Source organism: Lemur catta, chromosome 9 (genome assembly GCF_020740605.2).
Source record: "Lemur catta isolate mLemCat1 chromosome 9, mLemCat1.pri, whole genome shotgun sequence".
Classification (NCBI taxonomy): Eukaryota; Metazoa; Chordata; class Mammalia; order Primates; family Lemuridae; genus Lemur; species Lemur catta.
Window position 1 is genome coordinate 73176605 of NC_059136.1, and position 17085 is coordinate 73193689.

The 17085-nt window shown below is 41.3% G+C and overlaps 1 protein-coding gene across 1 annotated transcript; it reads right to left on the reverse strand.

The window, feature by feature from the left end:
* Positions 1–8298: 8298 nt before the first annotated feature.
* On the reverse strand, positions 8299–12429 carry FABP5 (fatty acid binding protein 5). The gene is made up of 4 exons (XM_045560654.1): positions 12233–12429; positions 9513–9685; positions 9078–9179; positions 8299–8560 (listed from the first exon to the last, which is right to left on the reverse strand). Exons 1-4 carry the CDS (start codon positions 12309–12311, stop codon positions 8507–8509), a joined length of 408 nt encoding a protein of 135 aa, XP_045416610.1. The 5' UTR covers positions 12312–12429; the 3' UTR covers positions 8299–8506.
* Positions 12430–17085: the final 4656 nt, after the last annotated feature.

Sequence of the window (17085 nt, forward strand, 5' to 3'; positions counted from 1 at the left end):
GAACTGACTTCTTATATGTGAAATATAAGTTGTATATAAATTTGGCCTTGGCATAAAGAATTTATTTTAAATCCTAAAAGAATCATTGCAGGTATACACGTTCTAGGCATAATGAAATAAGAGACATGATAGGATAATGTGATTCTCTACTTAGCAATTACTCTGATGACATTTTAATAAAATTATCTGGTGACATTTTAATAAAATTATCTGTGGGCTTATTGCCTTTGTTAACATTGTGTAGCCTCATTCTGGTCTGGTGGCTTATTTCTTATTTGAATATACGTCTTTCTGCCCTAGATACATGGAATCGAAACAGCACCATTTCTCCATCAAACATACCAAACAGAAACTGATTTAAATTTTCTAAGAGTCTAGAATACTACCTTTTTCCAGAATAAAGCATTTAAGTTCTCATAAGACCCCTTTACTGGCATATTAAATTATTTCCACATAAAATAAGAAAGTTTTGAGATTGTATCATCTGTCACGGTGATTTCTCCCAGGTTTCTGGGTGTGGTATACGTCTTGTACAATGATGCACTATATGGGTCAGCCTCCAGAACTGGCCGTTTTCCAAAAGTCTGCCTGTTCCAGAAATGGTGGCATTTTTTGCGCCTGTGTGTCCGCCCTGTAGCTGAGGGAGGAAGCTGAGTTTAGTGGTTAGTGCAGTAGACTGAGTCAGCAAGCCTAGTTTCTATATTTGGTGGTGTGATTTGCTGAAAACCTTTGTCAAACCAACTCTGTCTAAAATGAAAGAAGTCTTTGTTCCCTTATATGTAACTTTTCCAAGCTTCTGTATGAATACTGTCTCCACTGCTACTGTTCTGAACATATCTCTGGGATTTTTCTCCCTTATATTTCTTTTAGTAATGGCCTAGTTAGAAAATCAATACACCAAGAGGCAGCAAGTAAGAAACAAACTAAACCAAATACAGGCCTCAGCAGCATGCACACACAGTCACACACACAGGTAACCGCAGGCCATGCACGGCCCTGCAGGGCATCCACCACAGATGAGATTAAGAATAAAGGCCTCTGAAGTTGTGCCCAAATAAGCACCAAGGCCTTGCCTAAAGCCCAGAAAATGAGAAAGAGCAAAATTATCCATTACAACATAAATAAAATACTCGTCCTTTAACTTTTCCATTAGGTTTGAGTTTAAATAAAACATTTCCCCCCACACCCTTCAGATATTTCACATAAAAAGGAAAAAAAATGTTCCCTGTTAAAGTAGATAAAGTACCTGTTGGGGGCAAAATATTTTGTAGTGTAGAAGTTTCCTTAACCAGGTGCCTACTACATTCTACAACTTTGTCAAGCCAGCTCTGTCTGCAGCCAGGCAATACTCACCCTAGTAACATGGGCTGAGCAAGTACTTTAGGGAATCTAACTGAAGGGTAAATATTTTACAAATATTTATAAACAATTATATTACATCAACATAAAAGAAGAATGTTCCTTGAACCATTGTTAATAACTGCAAAACTTTTTCAACAGCTTAAACATTGATCAATGGAAAATGGACAAAATAAATAATAGAGTTGAAATAAAGTTAAATATTATAACGTAAAAAAAAATTTTTTTAAATAAACAAGTATTAACAATAGAATACTGTGTTATATGATCCCATGTATAAAATGATTTGGGTATATATGTATGTAAATGTATGAAGAATTATTTGAATATATCATAAATATTAATATTGATTTTCTATGGAAGACAGACTCCCAGGGGTATTCATTTTCTTCTTTGCACTTTTAATATAAAGTACTTCTGAAGTACTTTTTAATATAAATTTATCATTAACAATATAAATAAAGCTATTTGAATTAAAATATTTTTGCATTTTTATTATAGATAAGCAAATAAATAAGAAATTAAACATTACCACAATCCCAAGAGGTAACCACTGTTAACATTCTTGTATATTTTATTGCATATACACACCTATTGTTCCACAAATGGTACAATAGGTACATAATATTTTATAATCAGTTTTTTTTTTTTACTTTACAGTGCATTATGAGCCTTTTCTCCAAGCTATTATTATTTTATTTTTAATACCAGTTAGTATTTTGTAGTATGGCTATATCATGATTATTTAACCAATCTTTTATTTTTAGAAAGGTATGTGCTTTCTAACACTCTGCTAATATCAAAGCACTCAGATGAACATCCTCATAACTAAATTTTCAACCATTGGTAGATCTTTCTCTAAGAGAGTAGAGGATGGAGTCAGCCCATCTACTGTCAGACAAAGGCCCTCTTGTTTCCTAGTTGCCCAAAGCACAGCTCGTCAGCCTTTTCTTCTGGATCTGCAATTAATGCTCCAGGGCAGCATCCCCCCTGGCAGTTGGGCTTGCTCCCCTGGATTCCCAGATATAGTCCAAGTAATTCCTCACAATTTTATTAGCTCACTGTCACTTTAAGGCATTTAAAAAATATTTTGTCCAGTATTTTCAGTTGTTTTCAATGAAAGTTATTCCAAATATCAGTGCCTCATTATGAAAGTGAAACTGGGGTGGCTTTTAAAAACGGTCATCTGTCACTTCCTACTTGAGACCCTCCATGGTCTCCCTGGACCCCTTAGATAAACCCAAATCCCCTACTAGCGGTGACGAGGTCTCTCACGCTCTGCTCCCCACTCCAGTCTCAGACTGCGTTGTGGCTCCTCTCTCAGCAAGCTTTGGCCACTCTGCAGCTCTGTTTGTCCCCACCTCAGGGCTTCTGGAGTTGCTAGTCTCTCTGCCTAGATGCCATTGCCCCAGATGTTCACTTCCGTACCTTCTGCTCATTAGTCAGGTCTCAGTTCTAACATCGCCTCCTCTAAGAGGCCTTCCCTGACTGCTGCATATAATGTAGCCTCCACCTTACTCGCTCCTTATCACTCTACTTGTCTTGTTTTATTCTGCCTGCATCTATCAGTCTCTGCCATTTGTCGAAATCCTATATGTTCCATCTTGCTATGGTTTGAATGTGTCCCCCAAAGTTCATGTGCTGGAAACTTACTCCCTAATGCAACAGCGTTGGGAGGTGGGGCCTAATTAGAGATGATTAGGTCACGAGGGCTCTGCCATCGTAAGCGCACTAATGTCGTTCCTGTAGGAGTATGTTAGTTATTGCAAGAATGAGTTCATTATAATAACGGTGAGCGTGGCCCCCTCCTGCTCTCTTACTCTCTCTTGCCCTTCCGCCTTCTGCCCTGAGCAAGCAAGAAGGCCCTGGCCAGAGGCAGGCCCCTTGACCTTGGACTTCCTAGCACCTAGAACTGTAAGAGATAAATCTCTGTTCTTTATGAATTGCTCAGTCTGAGGTATTCTGTTATAGCAGCACAGAATGGACTAAGATGCATCTTCTCAGGCTAGAATGTCAGTTCTAGGAGAAAGGACCCTCACCCCACTCTCCAGTGTTCACCATGCGAGCTGTCACCAGCACCTTTAAAAAAGTGCTCTTTTAAAAACATTATGACCCTCTTTTCAGACATTTTCAAAGTGAGCAGTGTGGGAGAAAGACGTATGGGAGGAGGAGGCAGCGAGAGGAGGAGAGGGACTGAGTCAAAAGTAAATGTTTACGTATGATCTGGTGACAGAGCCTGCCAGACCAGGTGTCATAAGACTCCAGTTATTCTCCAGTTGCTGTCACCAGTGGCAAGTCATACCACTTTCATAACATTTCAAAATACGTGTCATTTGGCTTTTCAAACCGGTTTACCAGCTTCATCAGTTCTTCCTCCTGCCAACCCACATCACACATGACTCACCAAACGGCAGTGAATTCCAAGAGGGCAATGCTAGGAGGACAGCAGTGAATGCTAAGAGAACAGTGAGTTCATGAAACCCAAGGAAAAGCTATAATGACTCCCATAAACTTAAAAGTGAATTTAAAATACAACAGACATTAATAGTCATTGATTTATAAGCAGCAAGAATTGAGCAATAGCCTAAGTTGACTTGGCAGCATCAAAATCTAGGTGCTAAAAAGATGGTTCTCAACCCTGTTATGGTCACAGCACAATTTCAAGTACCAGAATTTTGAGAAAACAGTTGAATAGATTAAGACTCAAGAAATCACTGAATATGTTAGTGATAAATGCAGCATAACCACTACTCGCCTACAACAATGCCTCATCTTGCCCACAAAGATCTCACAGTCATGATTCACTATAACTGTCCCTTCTTGGGCACTCAGACCCTGCTAGAAGAGAACAGTTGATGCCCTAGCACTGCTCAAGGACATAACCCAAAAGTTAAGTCATCTCTATCCTGTACGATTTTCTTTGGTGAGGGTTTGACTTGTGTTAAACCATCTTTCTTGTAGCACATCATATCATTGGCACCATGTTCCACAAACAACTCAGGTCCAGTTCTGTTCGACAGACATTGCCTGTTAGTGGAATACTCCACTGCAGTAAAATAAATTGTATGCATTGATCAAAATCTGGTAGCCTGTGCCTGGCAGAGTGGAGTGCCACGGCATACCAGTTCAGAAGCAAGGCTGAATTCTTTACTTCGTATTTCAAATTGTCTTATCCCATAATCATCAAGCACACTACTTTTGGGGTAAGAAATCTGATTAAAGTTGAATGGTTTACATAAAGGTAAGAAATATGCTTTTAAAAAGTAAAGTAGATTGTAGCAACATCATAAAGGGCATTAACAGATATTAAAAAGTGTTAAAGAGGCATCAAGAAGCCATTAATTTATAAATGAACTTGTTCATTCAACAAATATTTCTTGAGCATCTTCTGTGTGCCAGGTTCTCCGCTAATTGAGTGCTAGAGAGAGAGAGAACCGTGTGAAGTCCCTTCTCCACGGAGCTTACTTTCCAATGGGGGAGATACGAAAAAATTTTAAAAATCAAAACAAGTAAATACATAGTCAGTCAGAACTGGTGATAAAGGCGAGGGCCACGGGGGAGAAATAAAGCAGCTTAGGGGAAATGAGAGTCTGGGGGAAGGATGGCAGCTATTATTACACATAGTGTGGTCTGTGGGTGACTCACTGCCAGGGCGACATAAGAGAAGAGACCTGAAGGAAGTGAGAAAGTGTGGGCTGCAGATGCCTAGGGGAAGATTGTTCCAGGTAGTGCCAACAGGTGCAAAGGCCCTGAGGCAGCGTAGCTGACAGAATGTTGGAGAAGGGTGTTGGGACATTGGGAGACATGGGCAAATCAAACAAAACCTTTGTAAAGACTTTGGCTTCTACTCCCAGTGAAATAAGAAGCAGGTGAAAGGTTCTCAATAGAGGAGTGACATTCCAACCCATTTTTTAAAATGAGAGCTCTGGGAGGATAAAGGTGCAAACAGGCAGGGATGGGGAGAGATGTCGGTGGTGTTCGAATGAAAGTGGTTATCTGTGAAAGAGGTGAGAAGCAATTGAATTCTAGATATAATCTGAAGGTAAAACTGAAATAACTTACTAATGGATTAGATATGAGATGGGAAAGCAAGACAGAATTTAAAGGTAACTCCGAGCATTTAGCCTGAGAATTGGAAAACTGACATTCTCATGCATTGAGATGGAGAAGACTTCAAGAAAAGCAGGTTTGAAATAAAACAAAAATAAGATATTTGATTTTGGAAAACATTAACATCCCATGCTATCCAAATAAGCAGTGACTAAACACATGTGGGTATTTAAATTCACATTGTAATTAATTAAAATTAAATTAAAAATTCAATTAGTTGTGCTTTCCACATTTAAAGTGTTCAATACCCACCCATATGTGACTAATGGCTATCGTAGTGAACAGTGCAAATACTGTACAGCATTTCCATGTTAAAGAAATTCTGTTGAGCAGTGAGGGTGGGACATTAAGCCTTTACTATATTCTGGGCTCTGTGCTAAGTGCCTTACCTACATTACCTAATTTAATATTTAAAACAACTCTACACATCAGGCAATGTTGTATTCTTTTACAAAGAATGTAACTAGGGTTCAAAGAAGTTAAATATTTAAAAACTTGCCCTAAGCCAAATTTGGATTCTGGGACTGTCTGCCTCCACACAGCCCAAGCACTTAAGCCATCACACCATATTTTAGAAAGATTAAACTAGTTTGAAATGATACATTCATCCACAGAGAAATGTTTGTAGGTTATCAGCAACAAAGCATTGATGGATAGGAAAAAAATGAGGTTTGAAAGATCTGTAGTAAAAGTGAAACTGCCCAGAGATCCTGTGTGTTGTAGAATTAAACGTGAGGCATTCCAGCATACCATCAGCTAAGAGGAAATGAAAATTATCAGAGCGGTCATTGGTTTTAGGTCTTTCGATAAAGGAACAATCATTAAAATTTGCACAGAAGAAAAAAGAGCTTAACTGACACTAGGTAGCGTGAAGTCGACATAGACTTTTTCTACCCAGTGGTTCTCAACTAGGTATGGTACCATGCCTTTAGGGGACATCTGGAAATGTATAGGGTGTTTGGGGTAGACTGGTAGGTGCCATGAACATTTTGTGGCCATGATTTTAGGATGCTAAAAGTTCTGTGATGATTGCCACAGTTTAACACAAAGTTCTCTCACCCAAAATGTCAACAGCTCCCCCATGTAAGAAACATGGGCCTACTGTCCCTCTGGTGACACTCCACAGTGCAGTAACTAAGCAGTGTCGGGATTAGCACACAGCGGCTAACACAGCTCAGGTCATACGGTCCGATAAACTTGTGCTCCAATCTGTTCTCTAATTTTCATTAGCTGCATGGCTTGGGACCACTACCCAGACTCTGGGCCTTAGTTTCCTCATCTATATAACGCAGAAATGCCAGAGTTAATACACATCATCTAGGCTGGTTCTGAGAATCCCACAAAACACTCCAAGTATTTGGCCCAGTGCTTAGTTCAGGGAGAATGTGGAATAAATGTACACTATTACTAGAAGTGGAAAAGAAGAATGAAGGAGGAACTCTAGCCCAGAGACCTAAAATAAGCAAGATGGAAATTCAAATAGAAAGTAAGTCTAGAACAGTATTGCTCAGAAAAAAATATGGATGAAGAAATGCAAGCACATGCAATTTTTAAATTTTCCCTAGCCGCATTAAAAAAAGGTAACAAAATGGCAAAATTAATTTTATTAATATGTAATAATTAGGTAACCAACTATAGCCAAAAATGTTATGTCAATATGTAATCAATATAAAAAAAATCACTAATGTGGTATTTTACTTTTCATACCAAGACTTTGAAATCCCACGTGTACATCTCAATTCAGACTAGCCATACTTGTTCAAGGGTTCCATAACCACACGTGACTGATGGCTACTTATTAAACAGCACAGGCCTACAGTATTAGTGAGAGGTGAACTCTTCCACTGACTGCTAGCTTTAGGTAATTCTTAAGAGAAGATTCTCAGCAGCTAACATCTCAGCACATGGAGGGTGGTTTCAAAAAATACATTTAAGGAGTTTAGACTCAGGATCCCTGTATGAGCTGAGATGAGGCAGTGTTAAAGCATAACTGAACATAGTGAGTGGATTTTATAGGTTCACAATGGAGCTCTAGTACTTCTGTGTCCTTGAACAAGTTAGCTAGTCAAAAACCTGTTTTCCTGTTTGCAGAATGGAGATCATGGTACCAGCCCCTTAACGACTGCTTCCAGGATCCTATACACAAAGCTTTAGCCCAGGGCTGACAACCTACTTCTCCAAATGTGAATTGCAGATATTTGTATTTGGGTCCAAGAAATAGAGCAGAGATCCACTAGAATTCTAGTTATTCTTTACATTGCATGTTGTGTATATTTGTGTAAATACACACCAGAAATATCTTACAGCTGAATTATTAATACTTTTGTGACTTTTGTTAATGAGTACAGTGTTCTTCTAAAGCTGGGAATGTTTCCTTACACTGAGGGCAATGATGTGTCCACTGTGTTCAGATATACCTCAATCAAACAGTTCCTGGCACATGGTTAGGTCTTTAATAAGTTTACTAAACGAGTTTTTAGCCACAGAGAATTCCTGAGTAATAGTTATAAACATGCCATTAGAAGCATGATTTAGTCAATGATGCTAATTTAACCTTTGTTTAATATTTAAATGATAAAGTTTATGTAGCTACCTTTTAATGAGAACAGTCTCTGCCAGAAATTTTTCTTGAATTGATACAAAGTTCAAATAGTGTAGGGTAAGCTTAAATGACTGGTACTGTATCTGCCACAAAAGTAGCTCTACATATAAATGGCTAGAATACAATCTCAATAAAGCACCCTCAAGACTACCTCAGAATTTATTCAATTTATAATTATTAAAACTCATTACTAATTTTCTGTAAAGTTAAAGAATGCATACAAAATATATTAGCATAAAACATTTATTTATTAACCAAAGGGATGAACCTAATTAAACCAACACTTTGAAATAGTTGCATGTAAAATATCTGTGATAAAGATAATTGAATACAGTAATTAAAAAAAAAAAAAACCAAGCAGTGTGGAGATTTGCTCATTGAACTGAGCTTTTTCATTCTCATAACTAATTCCTGCCCAGAGTGATGATGGAATTTTTACTCTACTTTTTCATAGACCCGAGTGCAGGTGACATCATTCATGATGCATTCCTAGGAGAAAGAATGATATTAAAGAGTGAGGTTAGTCTTACATTCTAAAGCAATAGTGGCAAAAAAAATACTAGGATAAGGATCCCACAAAACCTTGTAATCTACTTCATAAATGGAGACATTTGGATTCCTGGGTTTGAGAGAAGCTGGAACCTATTGTTTTGCTTATAATATGCATATGCTTTACTGAAAACTAAAGTGTTGAGCATATCCAAATTATTCATTTGGTCTTCACAAATATTATTCCTCAGTTTAAAGAAAGGGAAAAATGTACGCTAAGAAGGCAGCTGGGTGGCTTGCCAAGATTGCACAGTGAAGTGGCAGAGCAGAGAAAGGACTATATCCTCCAGCTACATCCTCATGTCACTTCTGTATCCCCACATCATCAGTGTTCTGGTATTTACCTTGTTATTTTGCATTTTTCTCTTCCCAAACTTAATTCTCCTGATAATGATCAGTTATGTGAACTATGAATGCAAGAAGCAGCCCAGTATGACATAAGCAGTTTGACACTCACCACCACTAATTTCCCATCTTTCAATTTCCTTGTTATCGTGCTTTCCTTCCCATCCCATTCCTGATGTTGAACCAATGCACCATCTGTAAAGTTGCAGACAGTCTGGAAAAATAAAGTTCACTTTTTAATCTCTCAAAGTATATTACAAGAGAGTTTCCATAACTCATAACCTCTTTAATCAACATTTTTTTCATCTTCTTTCTGGGTCTACTTCATTAACTCATACTGATTTTATTTACAATATAGTTTGTGCTTTTCAATCTAAAAGCTCATAACAGATACTCATTCTACAAAGTTGGTACTTTTACTAATTTGTCAAAACTGAATTCATAAATTAACTTTTCCATTAAGTTCTTGCCTGTAAACAGAAAAATGTTATTAATACAGCCTATCATGCTAGAAGCTTCTGTGATTCTATAACATATGATGACAAACCTGAGTTTTTCTGCCATCAGCTGTAGTTTCTTCAAACTTCTCTCCCAAGGTACAAGAAAACTGTGTTGTTTTCAAAGTGCTCTCAGTTTTTATGGTGAGGTTTTTGCCGTCGCAAGAGATGATACAATCTGGTTTGGCCATTCCACCCATTTTTCGCAGAGCTAGTCCCACTCCTGTAGAATGTTAAATCATGTTAAAGTAGAGGAAGACCAAAGCTATCATTTAAATAATAAAAGTAATAATTCAATTGTAATCACTATGCTCGGCATATTTTCATTTGTTTGCTTATTGGTAACTATCATAAACACACGTTCAGTGCTCACCATGCAGCGGCACTTTACATATAAGAATTCACATAAGCCTTACAACCACCCTGTGAGAGGTGGATATTCTTGTCTCCATTTTACAGATGAGAAACTGAGGCACTGCAGTAACTTGCCCAAGCTCATTCAGCTAGGAAGTGATGGAGCTGGGAACCAATAGTGTGGGCAATCTTGCTTCAAATCTCAGCTCTTGGCCACCATGCTACACTGGCCTTCAGAAAGCGACGGGAGAAATACAAACTTCTAAAACTTATTTACCCAAAGCAGCTGAAAAAGGTGGAGACAAAGCATTCAAAATTGCAAACTCTGGAGCTTGCTCAGTCTTTCCTTTCTACTGGATTCTGTCATTATATTAGTCTATGATTCCAGCACAGTCTGGCATATAAAAGGCCCTTGATAAACAGTTGATTAATAAGCTACACAAAATAGAAATCAATCCTGGGATATTCAAATAGCACAATGTTTTAAGAGTTAGTAGCACACTTGTAATGCTAATAAATGGAAAAAAATCTTACTCCTAAAAAGACAAAATATTTCACAGATGTATAACTCAATTACTGTATTGATTTATATAGCTATGAAATTTCATATTACTAAGTTATATATTCATTTACGATCTGTGCATTTCCTCTTAGAGTTAACATTTATAAGGAACCTTTGATTCAGGCCAAATCCATTTGACAACCTAAGCAGCATGACTGTCTTGATGAGGAGCACTCAGCCAGGCTTTAAATTTCTCCCTGGAGCCTTCTCTTTTGCCAGCTCAGGGCTGGTGCTTTGTGTTGTTAGTTGAGTCATTGTTTATTCTCACTTTGGACAAATAAATGGGCTCTGCTCATCTCACACCTTGATTGCTCCCTAATGAATTGCGTCTTGACAACCTTATGACTCCAGAATCCTGGAAACACTTCCTCCAACTCTAAACACAATTTCCAATGGGTAGAGAAGGTGCTCTCTCTTTGGTCCTCACACCTGTGCACACACAAACACTGTTTCCTGGATGAACGTAGTAAGTGGCTTTTTCCAGTCATCTTGATCTAGGTTTACAGAGGAAAACCCTGCCTTCTTGTTTTACCAACAGTATGATAAAGACACTCGTGATTCACCACAAACCAGCCTTAACACCAGTCTCTGATAGATGCTGGTGGAGTGATTCTGAAGTGCAGCAGTGACTACGTGTCAACAAAGGGTCATTGTGGTCACTTCACAAGAGGGCTGTCGGGTTGACATTTGCGGATACCGGCTTCTGAAGCACCCTCATAGTCCCCAGCAGTCCCTTAGGGCTGGAAGCCCCCTTCCAGAGGGGATTCACGTTATGCTAATTCCACCCCACTTCCTAGCAGCCTGTGACAACGGTCCATTTTGTTTTCTACATATTCATTGTCTCAATCAGCATGCAACCGCTGTCACTGGCTTACAAAAGGGCAGTAACAGAAATGAAGCATTACTTTCAGTGAGAGAGAACCTGAATTTTGCTACAGAGATTCATTCTCCTTTCGAAGGCTTTAAGAAGTCCAGTGCCTTCAGCAGGGCCACACCTATGCATGCAGTTAGCGGCCTCCGGAGGGCCTCGCTGTTGCCGTTATGGTTTCCAAGAGAGCCCACTGCCTCCTTACCTTTCACCCTCAAGCTATAGAGGCCAGGATGGCAACGCACGGCCACCAGCGGGGCACAGTGGGCCTCATGGCGCACCTCCCGCAGGCCACCCACCCACTGCGGCGTCCCAGCCAGGCAGTGCCAGCAGCGGGTCAGCGATGCCAGCGCCACGCCTCTCAGCGCTGCGCGGGGTTCTGGGCACAGAGGGCGAGGGGGCCCCCATGCTCCTCAGTGCGCCAACCCAAAGGGCCGGGCTCGAGGGTGAGGGTGGGCAGAGGACCTGGGGGAGGTGGGGCCGACGACCGAATGGCAGCTGAAGCTGTAGCCGGGTTCAGACCCTCAGGGATTCTGCTGCAAACCGCGCGCCACGTGCCCGTGCAGAAGAGGGAAGGGGACCCGCGCGCCATCCAGAAACGAACGATGCGGCAGGCTGGGTGGGGGAAGTGGGAGGGAGAGGATGGTGGCAGGAAGGGGAAGGATGAGTGCTGGGGACGGAAATAGAAAAACGTTACGGGGGCTAACGGAGGGGGTCGAGAGAAGTGCATTTTGGCCGCTACTGGGCGGAGGGGAAAGACGTAGGAGAGACGTGGGAGACCACGCGGTGGAACGTCCCCGGGATCTCGCCGCCTGCGCGCGTGGGGCCGCGCCGCGCTGCACCCGGGGGCCACGTGGGGTGGAGAGACAGGAGGGCCGGGCTAGGCCGCCGAGCATCCCCCGCCCCGGAATCGGGCGCGCCGACGGGGACCTAGGGACGGCCACACACACGCCACGTTGCCGGCGCTGCCGAGCCCGGCGCCTCACCTAGTTCCTTCATGTATTCATCAAAGCCTTTGCTGTCCACCAGGCGCCATCTTCCTTCCAGCTGCTGAACGGTGGCCATGGTGGGCGCGGGCGGGCGGGCGGGCGTGCGGAGCGAGCGGAGGGGCCGCGCGGAGAGCGTGCTGTGCGGCTCCCGGCGCCCGCGGCCGCTTTATGGAGGCGGCCCGCGCTGCGCGGCGCCCGGCGGCCAATGGGAGGCGCGCCTCGCCCGCCCGCCCCGCCCCCCGCGCCCGCCGGCGCCGCTCGCGGGAGCCCGAGGTGCGAACCGGCCCCACCTGCCCTGGGACGCGAGGGCTCCCGGGGAACCTCCTGCACGCTGGGACTCGCCCGGCGCGCCCCACGCCTCCTCGGACGCCGGCCCCGGCATGTCCCCGCGCCTCCGCACGCCCAGGACGCCGGGGCGGGGGGGGGGCAGGCAACCGGGCGCCCCGGGCCCGCCTGTCCTGCTCCCCTCGGCGCGGCCGCTAAGCCGCAGCCGCTTTTCCTTTCTAAACACCCGGACCAATCGATTAGCCCGTGCCGGCAGGGCGGCAGGAATTGATTGATCTGCTGTTTGGCTGATTGAGTGATTGATTGATTGATTGATTGATAAACTGCTTTGCCTCCCTGACTTTGTGCTGTTTGTCCGGGGACAAACCCACATCTCACACCCGCAGGCCACTCCTGGCCCAGTTAGGGCCGCAGGTTGGCTGTACACCTGAGCTGGACTAAGATTGTATCAGAAGGTGCTAAATAAGTGGGATGCGGGATGTCTCAGGAAGTGCCGCTTCTAAACTCAAACTCTGTATGAAGTTTCAGCTTAAGTGACTGCCATTGCCATTGGAGAATGTTTTATTAGTTTGTATTCCCAGCGGAGGGAGCCCTTCCCAGTTTCTTCTCAGCTACTGAGTATTTGGGCTTCAGCAGGTTTCGCCTTCACTTTTAATCACAACACCGTATACTCGTGTGTAGAACATTATATTAATGCTTTTCAAAGTGTACTTTTCACAGTTTCTTGCCTGTGCTCTCGGATCCGTGCCGGAGGCGACATGGAGTGAGGTGAGGAAGTTGCTACACAGGCCTGCCGTTTTTATAGAGACAATGTCCATTTATTGAGTACCTACTATGTGCTAGATGCTGTGCTTCCCAGGCACTTTATAGCCATTAACTCTAATCTCCACTAAATTTTTGCTAAGGAGTGTCATCCCAATTTTTCAAAAGAGAAAACAAGGCAAGCAAAGTTTGTGCAGTGGTAGAACCAGAATCCCCATCCAAGTCCGTCTCATTGACGACCTTATGAAAGAGGACCACACCTAACTGCACTCTCGCTGTAGCTGTGATGCAGCTCTGAGTAGAGGCCACAGTCACCATGCCAGGTTTTTGTATCACCCTTAACAGAATTAAAATCTGAGGTTCATTTATGTCTCTTAGCATATGGCAGGGCGCTAACTCCCCTCCACTGCATCCTTTTCATTTCAAGTCCCTACCCTAATTTTAGGGTCAGCACAGTGTCCCTTGTGGTTCCACTTTAAAACTTAGTGGTTGTCCCACAAAGGGCCTGCATGTCCCTCACCCGAGCTCTGCTGCTCAGAAAACATTCACGTTCCGAGGGAAGCGGGGTGTATCCTTTGTCAGTGACGCAAGCGCTGGCTTCCAGACACTCAGGGCTGCTCCTGTGTGTTTGGATTTGAGCTCTTCATGTGCCGTTTCAACATGTTTTAGCCATTTTTATATAGACTATGGTAATAATAGTCAGGGCTCAGTACCGGGATACTAATTTTTAGATTATCATCATCAACCATGTTACAGAAATATCAAAAAGAAAATGGCACCGGAGTACTAGCTACTTAGGTACTTAAGAAATAGCTTTTAACCCTGAGGCATTACCTAAAACTTAACTTTTAAACACAATCTTTGATGTGATGAGTGGGAATAATCCACAGGTGGTTAAAACACACCAACAAAGAATACAAAGATAAAAGGCAAAATGCCTGTTAGAGTGGAACAAAGAAGGGCGTTGTGATTGCTCTGCTACTGGGCTAACACATTCAACGCCTTGTTGTGAGATGCCTCATCTGATATATATATACGTATGTATGATTGGAGTACATTATTTCTAACGTGTCTTAAACTCTAAAATTCAGATTCTCTTCCTTTAACAGCCATGGGGATGAGTGCAGTGGCTCATGCCTATAATCCCAGCAGTTTGGGAGGTCAAGGTGGGAAGATCACTTGAGGCCAGGAGTTCGAGACCAGCCTGGGCAGCATAGTGAGACCTCATCTCTATTAAAAAAAAAAAAAAAAAGGCCATGGATTTCAAGCTCTGAAAAGCATTAAATTCTCCCTTAACCTGCTAATTAAAAGCCCTATTCTAGGTTACTTAACCTGAACCCATTAGGAACTGCAAAAACCAAAAATGTAAAAACAAATCTCATTGAAGTCTCACATAATATCATAGGAATGGTTGAGTATCTATCTCTTCATTGGAAAAAAAGAGGATTATCACTTCAGTGTGATTAATTATAGTATAGAAAACAAGAAACAATAGTCTTATTCTAGCCTATCCTTACAAACATTAGTAGCTGTGTTGGTCATTATTTTTCAGTAAGAGCACATAGATGATATAGGTGTCACATCATGTCTTCTTCATGCTGAAAGATAACATTATTCTTATGGATAACAATGACTGAAGAATCAAGCATTACTAGCAACTCTTACTCTAGGAACTCTAGAAGACTACCTTTTGTAAGACAGATTTAATTTTACTTAATATCTCTGAACCTCAGTTTTATTATCTATGAAATTAAGGCGATGAGAATTAGACTAAATGATTTCTTAGGTTCCTTTCAGCTTATGAAGTACTACTGCAGTCGCTCATGGCCTTGAAAAAACACACTTGAAATTACTCTATTTCCACCTAGTGGTGAAAACATAATCTCTCTCTTAGGTTTTATTTGATCACTATTAGTAGCTTGTGAGTTTCACATTCCACAATCACACACATAGCTTTGAAGCATAGTGTGTAATTTTATTTAAAGACAACTTCCCAGTTACAGTTTATGTAGATAGATGTGGCTTCACAAAATTGCTAAGGACAGTAAGTGCTGGTGGCCTAGAAGCATGCAGTTGGTAGAAAAGGGGAGAAGAGAGCACCACATTAAATAAATTATTGTAGAGAATACCCAAAGTAAGCTATGTTCAGACAACTGAGCCTTTTCCAAGTACATGTGCAAATTATTAATCATCAAAAAAGGGGAAAAAAGCAAAATGATCACTGATAAAGTGGTACTTCTCAAATTACAGTGTGCAAACAAATCACTTGAGGATCTTGTTAAAATGCAGATTCTGATTCAGTAGGTCTGGCCCAGGAGCAGGCATTTCTAACAAACTCTCAGGTGATGTCAGTGCCACTCCTCTGGGAACCATGATTTGAATAGCAAGGCTGTAAAATATGCAAGAACCCCTACATGGCGTTGCCACAAAGGAGTATCTCTCACTTCAGTGCATAAGCATTCTCTGATTCTATCCCTTTGAAAATGTAGAGATAATACAGGAAATTGAACAAAATCGCCCGCAAAGATTATCTTATTTAACTTTTGGTTTTTTTTTTTTTTTTAGTTAGCCTGAGACAGCTATTTTTTTGTCTGCTTGCCAAGAATCATGGTAGGAGGCTTCAAATGGTATATGGAGATGGGGAGGCTGAAGAATATGTTTTTTAAATCTAGTGTCTCCCTTAAATTTTATAATCAGTTTTTTAACCCACACTCCTTCTAGCTTTCCTTGCTGTAGACATACATTGCATACCTAGCTTCTAACCAAATCTTCCCTAAGAAAATCCCATTTGGAATCAGTTTCAAAAGAAAATACTAAGTAGGTAGATTGTGGATCTACATCTTGTCAGCTGTCTGTAGCAGCATAAAAATTCCAGATGAGAATAACACAGCTCAAGGCACACCCTGAATATTACATTTTAAATCATTTAATGCATCCAGCCACAACAAGGAATTGCAAATAGCTACTATCCATCAATAGAAGGTGATTTTGTTTCATTTTTCATAATAAAATTGTGTATTTTTAAAATGTTTCTACTTAAAGCACTTGTAAGAGAGTTATTTTATAAACTTTGTCCTTTTACTTAAAGCAGTTTGATTCTTACACAATGTGACTGCCATGGTTAACCATTAAAACTTTCCAGTTGCTTACATGATCCATCATAAACATATGCTTGCTAAATTAACTGGACTAGAGGATAGCTAGAGAGACAATGAGGCATTGCGAAAGTTACAGTAATACTTTTGAGTGGTTTCAAAATAAGGCTGAGGACATAACGGGTCATATTATAATAAAAGCTCTAGTTTAAAATTGCTACATTTCCCTTACTTACCTAGCTCTTCCTACTGTCCAGATGTGTGTATTATTGTATCTTACATTTTTCATTAGCTCATGGCAACAGATGCAAAAATATGTAGTTTGGGTTAACCCTTTCGTGCTTCATATGGGCAGTGTTCAAAGTTAGCACAATGCCAAAGGGGGTAGCTTGAAATGGAACAGGAGGATATTTAGAAAACCACCCCAATAATCACAAAATCTTGGTGAAAACACTGCCCTTACCAGGTGACACAACTTCAGAACAAATCCCATGAAAACCCCAACTTCCTCAAATCTACCTCAAAGCAAACTGTCATTCCTAAACCTCCTTATAGACAGTCTAAAGATGGCCCAACCTGAACACACAGACGCATTCATAATGGGCATCTTTACCCTTTAAAACTTGTAAAAATGAAAAACTTCCAAATAATATTTTCCCACTGGAAGAAGCTGAATTTTTTTCTTGCAGAATACGCTCTCCCATATTT

Bases quoted from the DNA above. Each gene is read 5' to 3' on its own strand.
- FABP5 (XM_045560654.1), bottom strand. From the start codon at position 12,311: ATGGCCACCGTTCAGCAGCTGGAAGGAAGATGGCGCCTGGTGGACAGC. The intron at 9,686-12,232 runs GTGAGGCGCCGG...AACATTCTACAG, and splicing joins TGAATACATGAAGGAACTAG to GAGTGGGACTAGCTCTGCGA. The intron at 8,561-9,077 runs GTGAGTGTCAAA...TCTTTCTCCTAG, and splicing joins AAGATGGGAAATTAGTGGTG to GAATGCATCATGAATGATGT.